Source organism: Paramormyrops kingsleyae, chromosome 24, assembly GCF_048594095.1.
Source record: "Paramormyrops kingsleyae isolate MSU_618 chromosome 24, PKINGS_0.4, whole genome shotgun sequence".
In the NCBI taxonomy this organism is placed as follows: domain Eukaryota; kingdom Metazoa; phylum Chordata; class Actinopteri; order Osteoglossiformes; family Mormyridae; genus Paramormyrops; species Paramormyrops kingsleyae.
This window is the reverse complement of record NC_132820.1, coordinates 11,127,407-11,142,525: the sequence shown is the minus strand read 5'-3', so window position 1 is coordinate 11,142,525 and position 15,119 is coordinate 11,127,407. Positions and strand designations below refer to the sequence as shown.

General features: G+C 46.8%; 2 protein-coding genes across 4 annotated transcripts; both read left to right on the top strand.

The window, feature by feature from the left end:
- Positions 1–6,685: 6,685 nt before the first annotated feature.
- On the top strand, positions 6,686–8,739 carry LOC140582330 (uncharacterized). Of its 2 annotated transcripts, none has more exons than XM_072706693.1 (2): positions 6,686–7,032; positions 7,755–8,739. In XM_072706693.1, the coding sequence occupies exon 2, from the start codon at positions 7,757–7,759 to the stop codon at positions 8,360–8,362; it is 606 nt and encodes a 201-aa protein (XP_072562794.1). In that variant the 5' UTR covers positions 6,686–7,032; positions 7,755–7,756; the 3' UTR covers positions 8,363–8,739. The 2 variants fall into 2 exon arrangements, with proteins under 2 accessions (XP_072562794.1, XP_072562795.1); XM_072706694.1 differs by lacking the exon at positions 6,686–7,032 and adding an exon at positions 7,365–7,449.
- A 1,728-nt stretch (positions 8,740–10,467) lies between these two features.
- Positions 10,468–14,470, top strand: LOC111860833 (uncharacterized). Of its 2 annotated transcripts, XM_072706557.1 has the most exons (3): positions 10,505–10,593; positions 11,552–11,711; positions 13,438–14,470. In XM_072706557.1, the coding sequence occupies exon 3, from the start codon at positions 13,440–13,442 to the stop codon at positions 14,073–14,075; it is 636 nt and encodes a 211-aa protein (XP_072562658.1). In that variant the 5' UTR covers positions 10,505–10,593; positions 11,552–11,711; positions 13,438–13,439; the 3' UTR covers positions 14,076–14,470. The 2 variants fall into 2 exon arrangements, with proteins under 2 accessions (XP_072562657.1, XP_072562658.1); XM_072706556.1 differs by lacking the exon at positions 11,552–11,711 and having other exon boundaries at positions 10,468–10,593.
- Positions 14,471–15,119: the final 649 nt, after the last annotated feature.

Here is a 15,119-nt window from a genome sequence, read left to right as displayed (position 1 = left end):
GAGATCGGAAGGTTGCCGGTTCAAATCCCAACCTCAGCAGGTTAGTTACCCATCTGTTGGGCCTTTGAGGCCCCAAACTCCTCAAAATACGGCAGAGGTGCCAGATAAATGTCTGACCCTCCGCTCAGATCACAGGCTTCACTATCAACTGTATATATGTGTGTGTATCTCAAAGGAGAGCATGATGGGATATGTGAAAAGAAGCATTCTGAGGTGCCGGTACTCATACATGCAGCAACTGCAACCGAAGCAGCATCATCAGAAGAGATCACTGACACGGGGCAGTTTCAGGGCGTGATGAACCAGCAGGTGGCCTGTTCTAAACCTGGGGGGATGGGCTGGGGTGTCGACAGGAGGACACTGTCACTTCAGGAGATCAGGTGGCAGTCGGACTACACAGAGCGTGCGAGAACAGTCACATCACTGTACACCGTCATTTCATCTCTGTAACACCACCCTCAGAGTCCAGAAATGAGAGAACGACAGGAAGGGTGTCATGGGTAAGGGCACGACACGCTTGCTAAGTTAGAGCAAATTCCTCACTGCCACCCCCAGAAGCCCGCCTGGTACACAGCCGACAAATCGTGGTAGGTACAGCATGCTTTGGCTTATGGGGCACTGAGCTTATCTGTAACAGTGCTTTACAAGGTTTAACTTACTGTATGGTGTCAGAGAGATTTTCTGATGCGTATCACAGAAATAAAGTTTTTTGAGAAACAGCCAACTATTGTAAAATGTGTAAAACGTGGGTATTTCGCGTAACACAACAACTCTGGGTATAAAACAACTAATGCTTGTCTTTCGTGAACTTTTAAATGTTGATGTAAGAAATGCACTCAGAATTTTGCTCTCACTCATAGATCTTCAGTGGTGTCTTTTGTAGGCTGTATTGATAGTGTTTCATTCCTTATGAAGAATGTATGAGCATATTTCATAGTAATTTAGGAAAAAAAATATTTCTGAACATTTTTCGGACTTTAAAGCAGGACGCAAAGTTCTATAAGTGTGTTTTGCCAGAGTTTACAGGCTGTTCCATGTTTGAACATGTAGCAACAAGGTCCTGCTCTCTCTCTTTGATACGGAAAAATAATATCAAGGCAAATGGAGTCCCAGTTAGCTGGCTGACGTCCGCTGGACCCTTCAGAGGGATGTTTCTGAGGCCGAACAGAAAATCAAACATTTCTACCTTGTAGATGAGTCATTTGCAACATGCACATATACTGTAAAAATACGTCTAACATAAGGTTTAATTATATGTCACTCAAAATCCTTGCTTGATAAGTCAATTCTGATATTTGAACTCAGCGCAAACAATACTGTAAAATTCACCTATTCTGATTTGTGAAACTAAAAGAAAGTTAAAATTTGTTGACCAGTGTAATGTGGGGAGGGGGGTGAATCTGCTAGATCAAACGCGAGTTTCTTCCTTTTTTGTTTGCTGTCATGAGTAAAGATGCCTAAAGTCCCCTGCAGGGGGGAGGATCTAACTGAGAGTGGCTTCATTTATACAGTCAGCTGTCTCTCTGACTGGGGGTGATAATCTGAACAAGGGTGGGGGGGGGGGGGGGGCTAGTATCAAAGCAATACTGGGGGACATATTTGCTGAAACAGACACATATTACTGATGTATACAGACAGTGCTGCTGAAAGTGAAAGTGGCCTGGGACGTGTGCTGGGTCCTGGTGACTTTACACTATTTGGTGCTCCGCCCCTCACAGGCATGGATTCCTGGATCTTACATGCTCTCCTCGTGGCTGGGCTGGTGATACATGTGTCACATGCCAGAGACCCCCCCAAGGATGATGAAGACTACAGCGGTGACAACAGCGGCAACAACAGCAACGAAATCGAATCACCAGATACCACCAGTGTCACCAGCAAAGTCATCGACGTGACCATCGCCACCAACATGAACAATCTCACTTCCTTTCACACCACCAACCTCAAGGCCACTCCCCCTAAGCATAGCCCCACCCCCAACCTGAGCCCTGGGGGTAAATCAAATGCTGAGGACATCTCCGGGGATGGTGAAGGCTACAGCGATAATGGTATGGAAAAGTACAACATGACTAGGCTGGGGATACAGACATTCAATGCCACGGACACCACTGGGAACTATGGAGAAGTCCGTGGTGATGGGGAGACAGAGCACAGCGAGCTCTTCCATGGTGAAGTCCGCACTGAATCACCAGATACCACAAGTGTCACCAGCAAAGTCATCGACGTGACCATCGCCACCAACAAACAACAACAACTAATTTATTTTTGTATAGCGCATTATCACAACATTACATTGTCCCAAAGCGCTTTACAGCATCCCCACCCAAAGCCCCCAGTGAGTAAGCCATAGGCGACAGTGGCAAGGAAAAACTCCCCAGAAGGAAGAAACCTTGGGAGGGACCAGACTCAAAGGGGGAGCCCATCCTCCAGGGGCCGGCAGGGAGAGTCAAATACAGTTAAATCTGAAACACAAACGGGGAGCAGGGGGGAGATGACAAGCCGGTGCCAACGCTCCCTCCAATCGCCAGGCAGCCAGAAGGCAGGGAGCGGGTCATACATGGAAGATGACACGGGCAGAACGGCGAGCTGGATGCACGGTCGTCATTGGTAGAGGCGACGTCACATGTAGCAGGGTGTGCTGGACATCTTGATAGATTGAGGGCTCCAGGCAGCACCCCCCAGGAGAAGTAGGGGAAATAAATGCAATTAGTCAACGTAGGGGAGACTATAGGCAGTGCTATAAGGTAGTTGAGTGCAATATGGAGTGCAATGCTCCGGCAGATATGGCTATGTGGATATACCTAGTGGTCCATTGAGGAATTTCCCTTACTGGTGTCAGTCATAGTAGTGGTACTCAGAGAGCCTGATATTTTCTGAGGTGATTCCCGGTGTAAAAAAATTTGAGAGCCACTGCTATAACTGTTTATGAAGCAGCTAACAGTCGTATGCCGGAAAAATTCAGGCCTTAAAGTTACAACGGCTGTTTCCCTCCACAGGTTTGAAGCATCAGCATGTGATCATTTGTTCTGTAACAACACTGCCACCTGCTGGCCTTTAAAAGCTTTAATTACAAATTATACCTTAAGCAAGATTTGTTTTAACTTGGAATAAAACACCACAAAAGTATTAATGTCTGCTGTCTCGTTTATGGAAGCATCTGCAGGGCCGGTCAGTTGCCGTTTACCTGACAGGCTACATCATCTCTGCTGGACCTTAAGGTTTGTAGCCACCTACTTACTGTACAGTATCAGGCTCAGGGACTGTCTGACTTCCTGTGGGGGGGGGGGCACAGTGACCCACAAGTTCTGGATTCAACAGTGACAGTGATATTATACAACCATATTACAGTCATACAATAATATTATGGGGTGGCACTGTGTTTAACACCATTACCTCACACCTGTGGGACCTGGGTTCGAGTCTCTGTCACGGCTCCATGTGTGTGTAGTTTACATGTTCTCCCCGTGTCATTGTGAGGTTTCGCCCAGGTACTCTGGTTTGTGTGTGTGAGCGTACCCTGTGATTGGTTGTCCCATCTTCAACCCTCGTTAATTACATCATCTGTGCATTATTAAGATCAGATACTTCAAATAAGCATCAGCAAAAAGATTGTTACAGTTTAAACATACAGTCCCAAGGCAAAATTCGCCTATAAATTTCGACATAGGTACTTGCATAAAAATAAGTAAAGGAGCGTGTCAGCTTCAGATGTACATAAAACTCCACTTCAATAAAAATTTGTGCCAGATATATCAGATAAGTGTCAGCAGTAAGTTTGCTGCATGTTAAATATATTCCCCCTAAGATGAATGTATGCCAGATTCCACACAGGTGAAATGTCTATGCATAACAGAAATCTAAAGGAGTGGGTCAGCTTCAAACCTACATAAACACATTATAGGAACTCCAGGAAAATAAAAGAAATGTGCCACATATATAAAATAAACATCACCAATAAGTCTGCTGGGTTTTAAACACAGTCCCCCGAGGCGAATTTATGCCTGATTTCACATAAATGATAAATGAATATGCATAATAGCTTCAAACCTGGTTACATTCTACTAGGGCGCCTTGAATAGAAACATGTGTCACTTACCTCAAATATATTGGACTCACCTTGGACTTGAGGGTAAATGACTCGAGACTTGACTCAGACTGCAGTGTTTTGACTCAAGACTTGACTCGGACTGGCCAAAGAATGATTTCTTCTAATCCCTGTGAAAAAGGTCAAAGATATTATCGTTAACAGCACTAAGAGGACACTAGAGGGTGTTTAGCAACCTTCACACAAACTTTGCTCTGTTCAGAACCGTAGTTCCTGTTTGATGCCACATTATTAAAAATAGTCAAGGCATCCAAACTATGACACATTCAACCACAGACCCATATGCATCTATTGCAAAAAGGCACCAAAACCGTTATTAGAGTTTAATCTCCTCTGAAAGGTGTTACAGCTCAGCAGCTCCTGTAATTTATATGAAATGAACCAAAAATCACACAACATGAAAACATGGGCTGGCCAAACAAGGCTACGGTCAAACCTTCCACATCACAGGGGTTAGAAACGCAGGTCCCCTGTGATGTGGAGAAATCTTGTCAAATTACTTGGTCCCCTTTGACTCCTTGGCGAGGAAAGCAAACATGCAAGTGGAGCGACGTAAAATGAGAAGATACGAGAAACTCCAGGTACAAAGATCATAGCGAGATATCACATGAGAGGCTGCCTTAAACACGCTTGGCGTCCTCCAAACCAGCACTGTACACAAATTTTATGCATTTATGAGTTAAAAAACATTTTGTTTTGATGGTAAATGACTCGAGACTTGACCGCATTTTGTTTTGTAACTCATGGGAAGGGCACCATGGGTCACCCTCTCGAACCTCAGCCTCACTGTCCAGCTAAGATAAGGCTCCTGAACATCTGCCTGCTGTCTGTCAGGTTCAGGAGGAGAGAAAAGATCGTTTACATTTGTTTGCAAGACAGAAGAGGGAAGGTGGGAGGAAACAAACAGATGGAGGATCTAAAAGGTTCTGAGGACCTGGGTACCGTCACAAAGGGCTCTGCTGACCTCCCAGGCCCATTGGAGCCAAATCCGGGGACAGAGGTGGTGGAGTGGAGAGTTAATGTGGGCAGACTGTCCAGAGCAAGGGGAGCAGTGGGGGCCGACACTGGTCAGATTACAGAGGATTAAGCTGAATCACCAGCAGGGGGCGTAGTGCTTAAAGCGACGCAAATTAGGTTGGCCTGTTTCTTTAATCATCACGCTGCTTCTCTATCTGCAGGTCTTGGCCCCACCAAAGTGTAGGAGGGCTGGTAAGGGGTGGGGGGGACTCCCCATCGATGAGGGTGGGGGGTGGGTTCATTCGGCGAGTGTACATTTAGCAGCAGGACAGATCAGGACACACAAACTGCCTCATCTAGAGTGTGTGTGTGTTTGTGTGTGTGCTTGTGCACGTGTGGGTCATGCTTATATTACATTGTATGGACCAAATATCCCTACAGTGTGATAAAAACCTATTATTTTGATGTTGGTTGGTTTACTTTTGGCTAAGGGTAGGGCTGGGATTAGGGTTTTCCCATAGAAATGAATGGAAAGTCCACACAAGAATGCGAATACAAATGTGTGTGTATGTGTGTGTGTGTGTGTCTGTGACCAACGAGGCCACGGACAGCGGACGGGACACTGCAACACAACCTGACCTCCCAGTTAACCTGGTATGTAGTATTTAGTGATCGTACCGCTTCCACTTCAACGTGATGCTGCAGCTCTGTGGATCCTGTCACAGACGATGCCAGAGCTTGGCGTCTCCTCTTTGGTGAGCGAACATCACGTTCCATCATGTTCTCACAGGAAGTTACGGCTCAGCATCAGCTACTGCTCCTCAGTCAGACGTTCATGAAGGGAGGTGTGTAAAATTAGCTTCCTCTGCAAACCGCCATAGGCCCTGCTGACAGATTGGGGGGGGACGGTGGTCATACTAGATCACAGACTATCCGGGGGGGGGGTGGGGTGGTCATTCTAGACCACAGACTAACCAGTGTCGTTTTGCTGAAGCTCTTTGGCTGAGATATCAGATGGGATCCTCCTGTTGAATTCGTAAAGACACTATCTAGTGTGGAGACACCATGATTTCAAATTAGGCAGAAATAAACTTCTGGGGGAGGGGGGGCTCTGGCAATCCTACAGATAGGTTCCTCTCAGTAGATTTTGCGACAGGGAGGGGAGGTCATTTTAGCCGACTGATAGCACACCCCTGCATGCCATCCATGTTATTTTTGGTGTTTAGGAAAACACTTTCAAAGGAAGTTGGTTTTGATGCAGGGGGGTGGGGGGCCTCACTTGTATGTCGCTTTGGACAAAAGCATCTCCTAAATAAATGTTAATATCTGTCTAAGCTGGCTAGGCCTCCTTGCCGGTGATCGGAAGGTTGCCGGTTCAAATCCCATCGTCAGCAGATTAGTTACCCATCTGTTGGGCCTTTGATGCCCCAAACTCCTCAAAATACGGCAGAGGTGCCAGATAAATGTCTGACCCTCCGCTCAGATCACAGGCTTCACTATCAACTGTATATATGTGTGTGTATCTCAAAGGAGAGCATGATGGGATATGTGAAAAGAAGCATTCTGAGGTGCCAGTACTGCAACCAAAGCAGCATCATCAGAAGAGATCACTTACACGGGGCAGTTTCAGGGCGTGATGAACCAGCAGGTGGCCTGTTCTAAACCTGGGGGGATGGGCTGGGTTGTCGACACGAGGACACCGTCACTTCAGGAGATCAGGTGGCAGTCGGACTACACAGAGCGTGCGAGAACAGTCACCATCACTGTACACCGTCATTTCATATGTGTGACACAACCCTCGGAGTCCAGAGGCATCTGAAATATCCCCCAAAAAAGAAAGCAAAGCAGAAGTGAGGTGATGACAGGAAGGGTGTCATTGGATTGAGCACAACACACTCGCCCAGTCAGAGCAAATTCCTCCCCGACACACACAGAAACCCGCTTGGTACACGGCCGACAAATCGTGGCAGGTAAAGTGTGCTTTGGCTTATGGGGCACTGGGTTGTCGGTAATACCGGGGGGGGGTCACTCTGCTAAATCAAATGTGAGTTTCAACCTTTTTTTTTGTTTGTTACATGAGTAAAGATGAGTAAAGTCCCCCGTAGGGGGGAGGATCGAGAGTGGGTTTGTTTCTACAGTCAGCTGTCTCTCTAACTGGGGGTGAGGATCTCAACGGGGAGGGGGAGTAATTTAAATTCAAGACTGGGGGGCATATTCGCTGAAACAGATGTATATTACTGATGTATAACTACAGAACACTCATTTACACAGACACACACCTCACAGCACCACACATCTGCATCCCGCCTGAACACACACATGGAAATACACACACTCACACACCCCCCGGATCTGACCCCGGCGTACGGAAGATAAGCCGAATAAATGTAGGTATTGTTTGCTTCACCGAGGAATCATGTTAGTTAAAAAAACATGGATATAATTCTGGCTTTTATGGATAAGGTTGTATTTCTGTGGATTTTAATATTTGTAGCATTAATTAATTTGTGATTGTTCATCACTGCATTCTTAATGATCCTCCGAAAGTCATTGGGAGCAATAACGGGAGACTTCCCCAAATGGGGGGGGGCGGTTGGATGGGGGAAGGACAGTGCCAGTGAAATTGAAAGTGGCCTAAATTATGCGCCGGGTCCTGGTGACTTTACACTATTTGGTGCTCCGCCCCTCACAGGCATGGATTCCTGGATCTTACATGCTCTCCTCGTGGCTGGGCTGGTGATACATGTGTCACATGCCAGGGACCCCCCCGAGGATGATGAAGACTACAACGGCGACAACAGCGGCGACAACAGCGGCAACAACAGCAACGAAATCGAATCACCAGTTACCACCAGTGTCATCAGCCTTCTCACCACCAGCCTCGAGGCCACTCCCCCTAAGCATAGCCCCACCCCCAACCTGAGCCCTGGGGGTAAGTCACACACTGGCTGGCTGCTGCTGGCTCTGGGAATCGTGCTGTTGATCTGTACGGCGCTGCTGGTGTCCACCATCACGCTGGCCTGCCAGGTCCGGAAGCTCCGCGACCAGCCTAGCTCAGTCTGCCCAGCCCACCCACCCCGTGTAAATGCCGACGTGATCAGGCTCAGGAAGCCCAGCGAGGTGATGGAGACCGAGATGGAGAAGATGATGGAGGAGGCCGAGAACACGGCGGAGAAAACGCTTCGCGTGGATGCTGACGTCCAGGAGACAGAAGCCGCCGTCGTCCCCACAGATCCCCCTGCAGACCCCTCCTCAGACTCTTTATTATTAATATCGTCTTTCTTACCTTTGAAGGACTAAAGTTACATTTACGGCAAAGATTTTCAATCTTTAACTCAATGGTTCTTATACTACTATGGTATGTGAGCCCCCTCTAGTGGTAGATGGAAGTATTTATTTTAGTGACATGGCCCAAAATGTTGATAGACAGAGAGCCTGATATTTTTTGAGGAGGTACATCAAGTTGGAGAGCCACCACTTTAACCGTTTATGAAGCAGCTAACAGTCGTATGCCGGAAAAATTCAGGCCTTAAAGTTACAACGGCTGTTTCCCTCCACAGGTTTGAAGCATCAGCATGTGAGCATTTGTTCTGTAACAACACTGCCACCTGCTGGCCTTTAAAAGCTTTAATTACAAATTATACCTTAAGCAAGATTTGTTTTAACTTGGAATAAAATACCACAAAAGTATTAATGTCTGCTGTCTCGTTTATGGAAGCATCTGCAGGGCCGGTCAGTTGCCGTTTACCTGACAGGCTACATCATCTCTGCTGGACCTTAAGGTTTGTAGCCACCTACTTACAGTATCAGGCTCAGGGACTGTCTGACTTCCTGTGGGGGGGGGGGGCACAGTGACCCACAAGTTCTGGATTCAACAGTGACAGTGATATTATACAACCATACAATAATATTATGGGGTGGCACTGTGTTTCACACCATTACCTCACACCTGTGGGACCTGGGTTCGAGTCTCTGTCACGGCTCCATGTGTGTGTAGTTTACATGTTCTCCCCGTGTCATTGTGAGGTTTCGCCCAGGTACTCTGGTTTGTGTGTGTGAGTGTACCCTGTGATTGGTTGTCCCATCTTCAACCCTCGTTAATTACATCATCTGTGCATTATTAAGATCAGATACTTCAAACAAGCATCAGCAAAAAGATTGTTACAGTTTAAACATACAGTCCCAAGGCAAAATTAGCCTATAAATTTCGACATAGGTACTTGCATAAAAATAAGTAAAGGAGGGTGTCAGCTTCAAACCTACATAAACGCATTATAGGAACTCCAGAAAAATTAAAGAAATGTGCCAGATATATCAAATAAGTATCACCAATAAGTCTGCTGGGTTTTAAACACAGTCCCCCGAGGCGAATTAATGTCAGATTTCACATAAATGATAAATGAATATGCATAATAGCTTCAAACCTGGTTACATTCTACTAGGGCGCCTTGAATAGAAACATGTGTCACTTACCTCAAATATATTGGACTCACCTTGGACTTGAGGGTAAATGACTCGAGACTTGACTCAGACTGCAATGTTTTGACTCAAGACTTGACTCGGACTGGCCAAAGAATGATTTCTTCTAATCCCTGTGAAAAAGGTCAAAGATATGATCGTTAACAGCACTAAGAGGACACTAGAGGGCGTTTAGCAACCTTCACACAAACTCTGCTCATAATACATCGTCTCTGTTCAGAACCGTAGTTCCTGACTGATGGAACATTATTAAAAATAGTCAAGGCATCCAAACTATGACACATTCAACCACAGACCCATATGCATCTATTGCAAAAAGGCACCAAGACCGTTATTAGAGTTCAATAAATTCTTCAAGACTCCCTCAAGTCGATTATGAAAACTTCACCAAATCAAACTACTTGGAGAGTAAGATATATTTTATATCCTATTCACTTAACTTTGTCACAGAAAGGTCTGAAGGACAGTTTATATGTGACTGATAATTAGATGTAGTGGGTGCACCAGACATCAGACACCATGATTTACATCAGATTAGGCAGAAAAATTTTGAGGGTGTCGTTCTGGTAACCATATCGATAGGTCCCTCTGGGTAGATTTTGAGACTGGGAGGGGGGTCATTTTTGCCGTCTGATGTCACACGCCCCAACTGGCATGAGAAATCCACCAGAACATTCAGACGGCCAGCTGCGTTCTGGTAGGTGAATTATAGGAAAACCACAAACCACTTTCAAAGGAAGTTGGTTTTGAAGCAGGGGGGCGGAGGGGGGGGGGGGGTTAGTATTTGCCTCATCTGTAAATCGCTTTGGATCAGTGAGTTAGATTTCTGATAGGAAGCGTGCAAGAACGATCGGCATCACTGTACATGTCATTTCACATGCGTGAGTCCGTAGGCGTCTCAAATATCCCCCAGAAAGGAAATCAAAGCAGAAGTGAGGGGATGACAGGAAGTGTGTCATGGGTTTGAGCACGACACACTCGCCCAGTCAGAGCAAATTCCTCCCCGACACACACAGAAGCCCGCTTGGTACACGGCCGACAAATCGTGGCAGGTAAAGTGTGCTTTGGCTTATGGGGCACTGGGTTGTCGGTAATACGCGGGGGGGGGGGGGGGGTCGGTCACTCTGCTAAATCAAACGTGAGTTACTTCCTCTTTTTGTTTGTTGTCATGAGTAAAGTTGCCTAAGGTCCCCAGGAGGGGGGAGGATCTAACTGAGAGTGGCTTCATTTATACAGTCAGCTGTCTCTCTGACTGGGGGTGGTGAACTGAGCAAGGGGGGGGGGGCTAATTTCAAAGCAAGAGTGGGGGGCATATTCGCTGAAACAGATGTATATTACTGATGTACTGTGCAAAAGTCTTAGCCAGTCAAAGAAAGTGTTGGTTAAATTATCTTCATGCTGAGCTGAAACTATGAGTTTTTTTCTATCAAAGCATGTCAGCTTAACCATTTCAAAATCTCTCCTAAAGTCTCCCCAGTACTTGCTGCAACCGTCCAATATGTCTCAACCACTAGCACCCTGGTATTTAGGGTAATCAATACCTCATTGAGTTATTAACTAATTAACTTAATTAATTAAGTGAGCTGGTGGTGAAATTTAATGAGTGCATGGAACGGCTGAGGTGCCCCTGAGGAGAGCTTTGGGAACTGAAGCGGCGTTCATCTAGCCGTCCAGCAAGATGTCAGTGACTTTCAGCAGAACCTAAGATATTCCAGTTTGTGTTGTGTTACTGCGTTACTCTTTCAGTTCAATTCAAGTCATTTTTATTTGTATAGTGCACTTTCACAACATTACATTGTCTCAAAGCACCTTACTATTATTATGCCAGCCAAAAGCCCCCAGCGAGCAAGCCAGAGGCGACAGTGGCAAGGAAAAACTCCCTAGGAGGAAGAAACCTTGGGAGGAACCAGACTCAAAGGGGGAGCCCAACCTCCAGGGACTGGCAGAGGAAGTCAAAGTCAAATGGGCACAAAATGACAAAAATCCCAGTTTACACTGTAAAATCTTAAGATTTCAGTTTCAAAGCGGGTGGCAGGCAGATGTTGGTGCTGCATCAGATGGCAGGATGAACGGTGGCACAGCAGCAGGGCAGGAAGGAGAGACGTCAGACCCAGAAGGGCGAGCAGGTCGGAAAAACGCGACAAGTACTGGAGATGTTGCAGGCAGCAGGGTAAGCAGGGTAACTCGATAATTTGGGGTCTCCAGGCCGCACAACCAAGGGGGGGGGGGGGGGAATAAACTGTGCAATTAGCCCAAGTAGGGGAGACTAGAGGCAGTGTAAACAGTTAGGTGAGTGCAGTATGGAAGCTCCAGCAGATATGGCTTTGGCAGCATCAGTAGGAGGGAGAGTCAGGTGGGAACGCAGGCATGGGGGGTCCCTGAACGTCAGCACTCCAATTTCACAAGGGGGTGTGAAGCTAGAGTGACAGACTGACAGTTCAGTTTATCCAAAGCCAATGGCACCGATCCCCACCCAGCTCTACACCTCACACTATAGGTCTGACTGGGAGTGAGCAGTTAGCTAGAGCTAGAACTAGAGTCCCTATAAGCTAAACTAAACAGGTGTGTTTTTAGCCTAGATTTGAATATTGAGTCAACCTGAATCTCACACATTTACTGGAAGACTATTGCACAGCTGAGGAGCTCTATAAGAGAATGATCTCCATCCTGCTGTAGTTCTTTCTGCTCTAGGTACTAACAGATATCCTGCTCCTTGAGACTGAAGCAGGTGAAGAGGCTTGTAAGAGGCCTGTAGATTTCTAAGATATTCTGTTGCAAGGCCATTCAGTGCTTTATAAGTTAATAGCAGTATTTTGTAGTCAATCTGAGACTTACCTGGAAGCCAGTGACGGGAACATAGAACAGGGCTAATATGATCACATTGTTTAATGTTTGTAAGAACTCCGGCTGCTGCATTTTGTACCAGCTGAAGTGCATGTAAGGATCCGGATGGTTAACCAGACAGGAGGGCATTACAGTAGCACTACTACAGTGATTTGCATATGCTCTAATGCTAAATAGTGTTTTTGTTTGGAGCACATATACATTTACTACCAAGATAAATAGCTTTAAACATTTCCTTTGGCTGCTTAAGACTTTTGCACATTACTGTATGACAACAAAACACTTATTTACACAGACACACACCTCACAGCACCACACATCTGCATCCAGTCTGAACACACACCTGTCGAAATACACACATTCAAATGTACCCCTTGGATCTGACACGGAATACAATGTTTCCCCTACCATTATATTAGGGGGGCGCCCCGCACCCCCAACAGCATCTCCCGCCCCCCCTTGAAGGTCAAGTTAATTTAATTTAATTTAATTTTCTATATAGCGCCAGATCACAACAGAAGTCATTTAAGGTTACCTTTCCTATAGAACAGGTCTATACATTGTCCTTTTATTAAACAAACTAAATAGCATTATGTTATTTATCTTATTTACACAACAGCTTGTCATTTTTGTCTCGACACGGTCGCGCGTTTACTATTCTCCTCTGCTCTCTGTATCGCGTGTGGTGCAGTTCCGCCCCGATGCACGGGCACAGACACGTGTGCGCACACACCGGTGAGCACACTCCCACCAGCGGACAGAGAGCGCGCGTCGGAAAACCACCTGAAAAGCAGACAAAAATATCTTACAGAAGCCCAGAAAGATACACTGCATAAAAAGAAATGTTTTGATGTTTAGTTCAGTTGATATATTGACTGCAGTCATTAAAAGAAACGCATGAGCACTATGAATCCTGTCGGTGTCGGTCTGGATGGGTGGGGGAGGGGTTTTGTGGTGGAGACAGTGCCGCTCAAAGTGAAAGTGACCCAATGTGTGTGGGACATGCTAGAGTCCTGGTGACTTTACACTATTTGGTGCTCCACTCCTCACAGGTATGGATAACTGGATCTTACATGCTCTCCTTGTGGCTGGGTTGGTGATACATGGATCCAATGCTGGGGTCACCTCTGGGTACAATGACAAGGACAGTGTGACCAAGAACAGCGACGACGATGGGGAGAACGAGTACAGCGGCAAAATCCAATCAGTAGATACCACCAGTGTCACCAGCGATGTCACCAATGTGACCACCATCACCAGCATCACCAACCTCACTACTGTTCGTACCACCAGTCTCAAGACCACTCCCTCTAAGCATAGCCCCACCCCCATTCTGAGCCCTGGGGGTAGGTTACACACTGGCTGGCTGCTGCTGGCTCTGGGAATCGTGCTGTTGATCTGTACGGCGCTGCTGGTGTCCACCATCACGCTGGCCTGCCAGGTCCGGAACCTCCGCGACCAGCTCAGCTCAGTCTGGCCAGCCTACCCACACCGTGTAAATGCCGACGTGATCAGGGTCGGGAAGCCCAGCGAGGTGATGGAGACCGAGATGGAGAAGATGATGGAGGAGGCCGAGAACACGGCGGAGAAAACGCTTCGCGTGGATGCTGACGTCCAGGAGACAGGAGCCGCTCCCGTCCCCACAGCTCCCCCTGCTGACCCCTCCTCAGACTGCGTCCTGAATGTCTGACCCCACAGCTCCCCCTGCTGACCCCTCCTCAGACTGCGTCCTGAATGTCTGACCCCACAGCTCCCCCTGCTGACCCGTCCTCAGACTGCGTCCTGAATGTCTGACCCCACAGCTCCCCCTGCTGACCCCTCCTCAGACTGCGTCCTGAATGTCTGACCTGAGAGCCACCTGCTGACACGACGTCACAACGCTAACAAATGCGCTAACAGTTAATGCTTCTGTTTAATTTGCGCCTGAAGGGACAGTCACTGCTTTTCCATACTTAATTTTAACTGGGGGAGATGAGGAAGGCCAAAATAATGTTGCCCCTCCACAGGATAAAGCACGGGGAACTGTTTTCATTTACCTCCCTAATTACAGTGTTTGATATTAAAATTATCTTTCTTACCTTTGAAGACCTAAAGTTACTAATACCACAAAGATTTTAAATCATAAACTCAGTGGTTCTTAAACTATGGTACGTGCGCTCCCTCTAGTGGTACATAGAAGTACTTTCTTTACTGATGTCGGTCATAGTGGCGGTACCCAGAGACAGACTCCTGCACGGGTCCACTTTTGGAGACCTGCACCTGCCCGCACCCGCACAGTACAGCACCACACCCGCCCGTGCACCCGTGATTATTTCAAAGTTAAATCCGCACCTGCCCGGGCCCGTTAACATTCCGCCCGTTACCCTCCGTACCCGTGATAAATTGCACACAATTATTTTTTTATGCACCTCTCAACGTGACAAGCGCTAGGCCTACATGAATTTTGAATTGAAACGAAAAAGTCCGTTTAACACAAAATCAAATCAGATAGATCTAAGCTATCCATACTTTGACGAGCGTGAAAGACAGAACACGACGACACGCTTCAGCAAGGATTCAGACGTGTATGTGAATGTTTGTTGAGGCGGTTATCTAATGGTGCGTTCGTTTATTTCTCGGAACTCGCAAATTCCGAGTTCAGTGACATCACGTCCGACAATCTCCCGTTCGAGCTACCACATCCCGGAACAAACATGGCTGCCTCCATGAACACGCTGCTGTGTGTTGTTGCTTT

Coding starts and splice junctions, on each gene's coding strand:
- LOC140582330 (XM_072706693.1), top strand. CDS start 7,757: ATGGATTCCTGGATCTTACATGCTCTCCTCGTGGCTGGGCTGGTGATA.
- LOC111860833 (XM_072706556.1), top strand. CDS start 13,440: ATGGATAACTGGATCTTACATGCTCTCCTTGTGGCTGGGTTGGTGATA.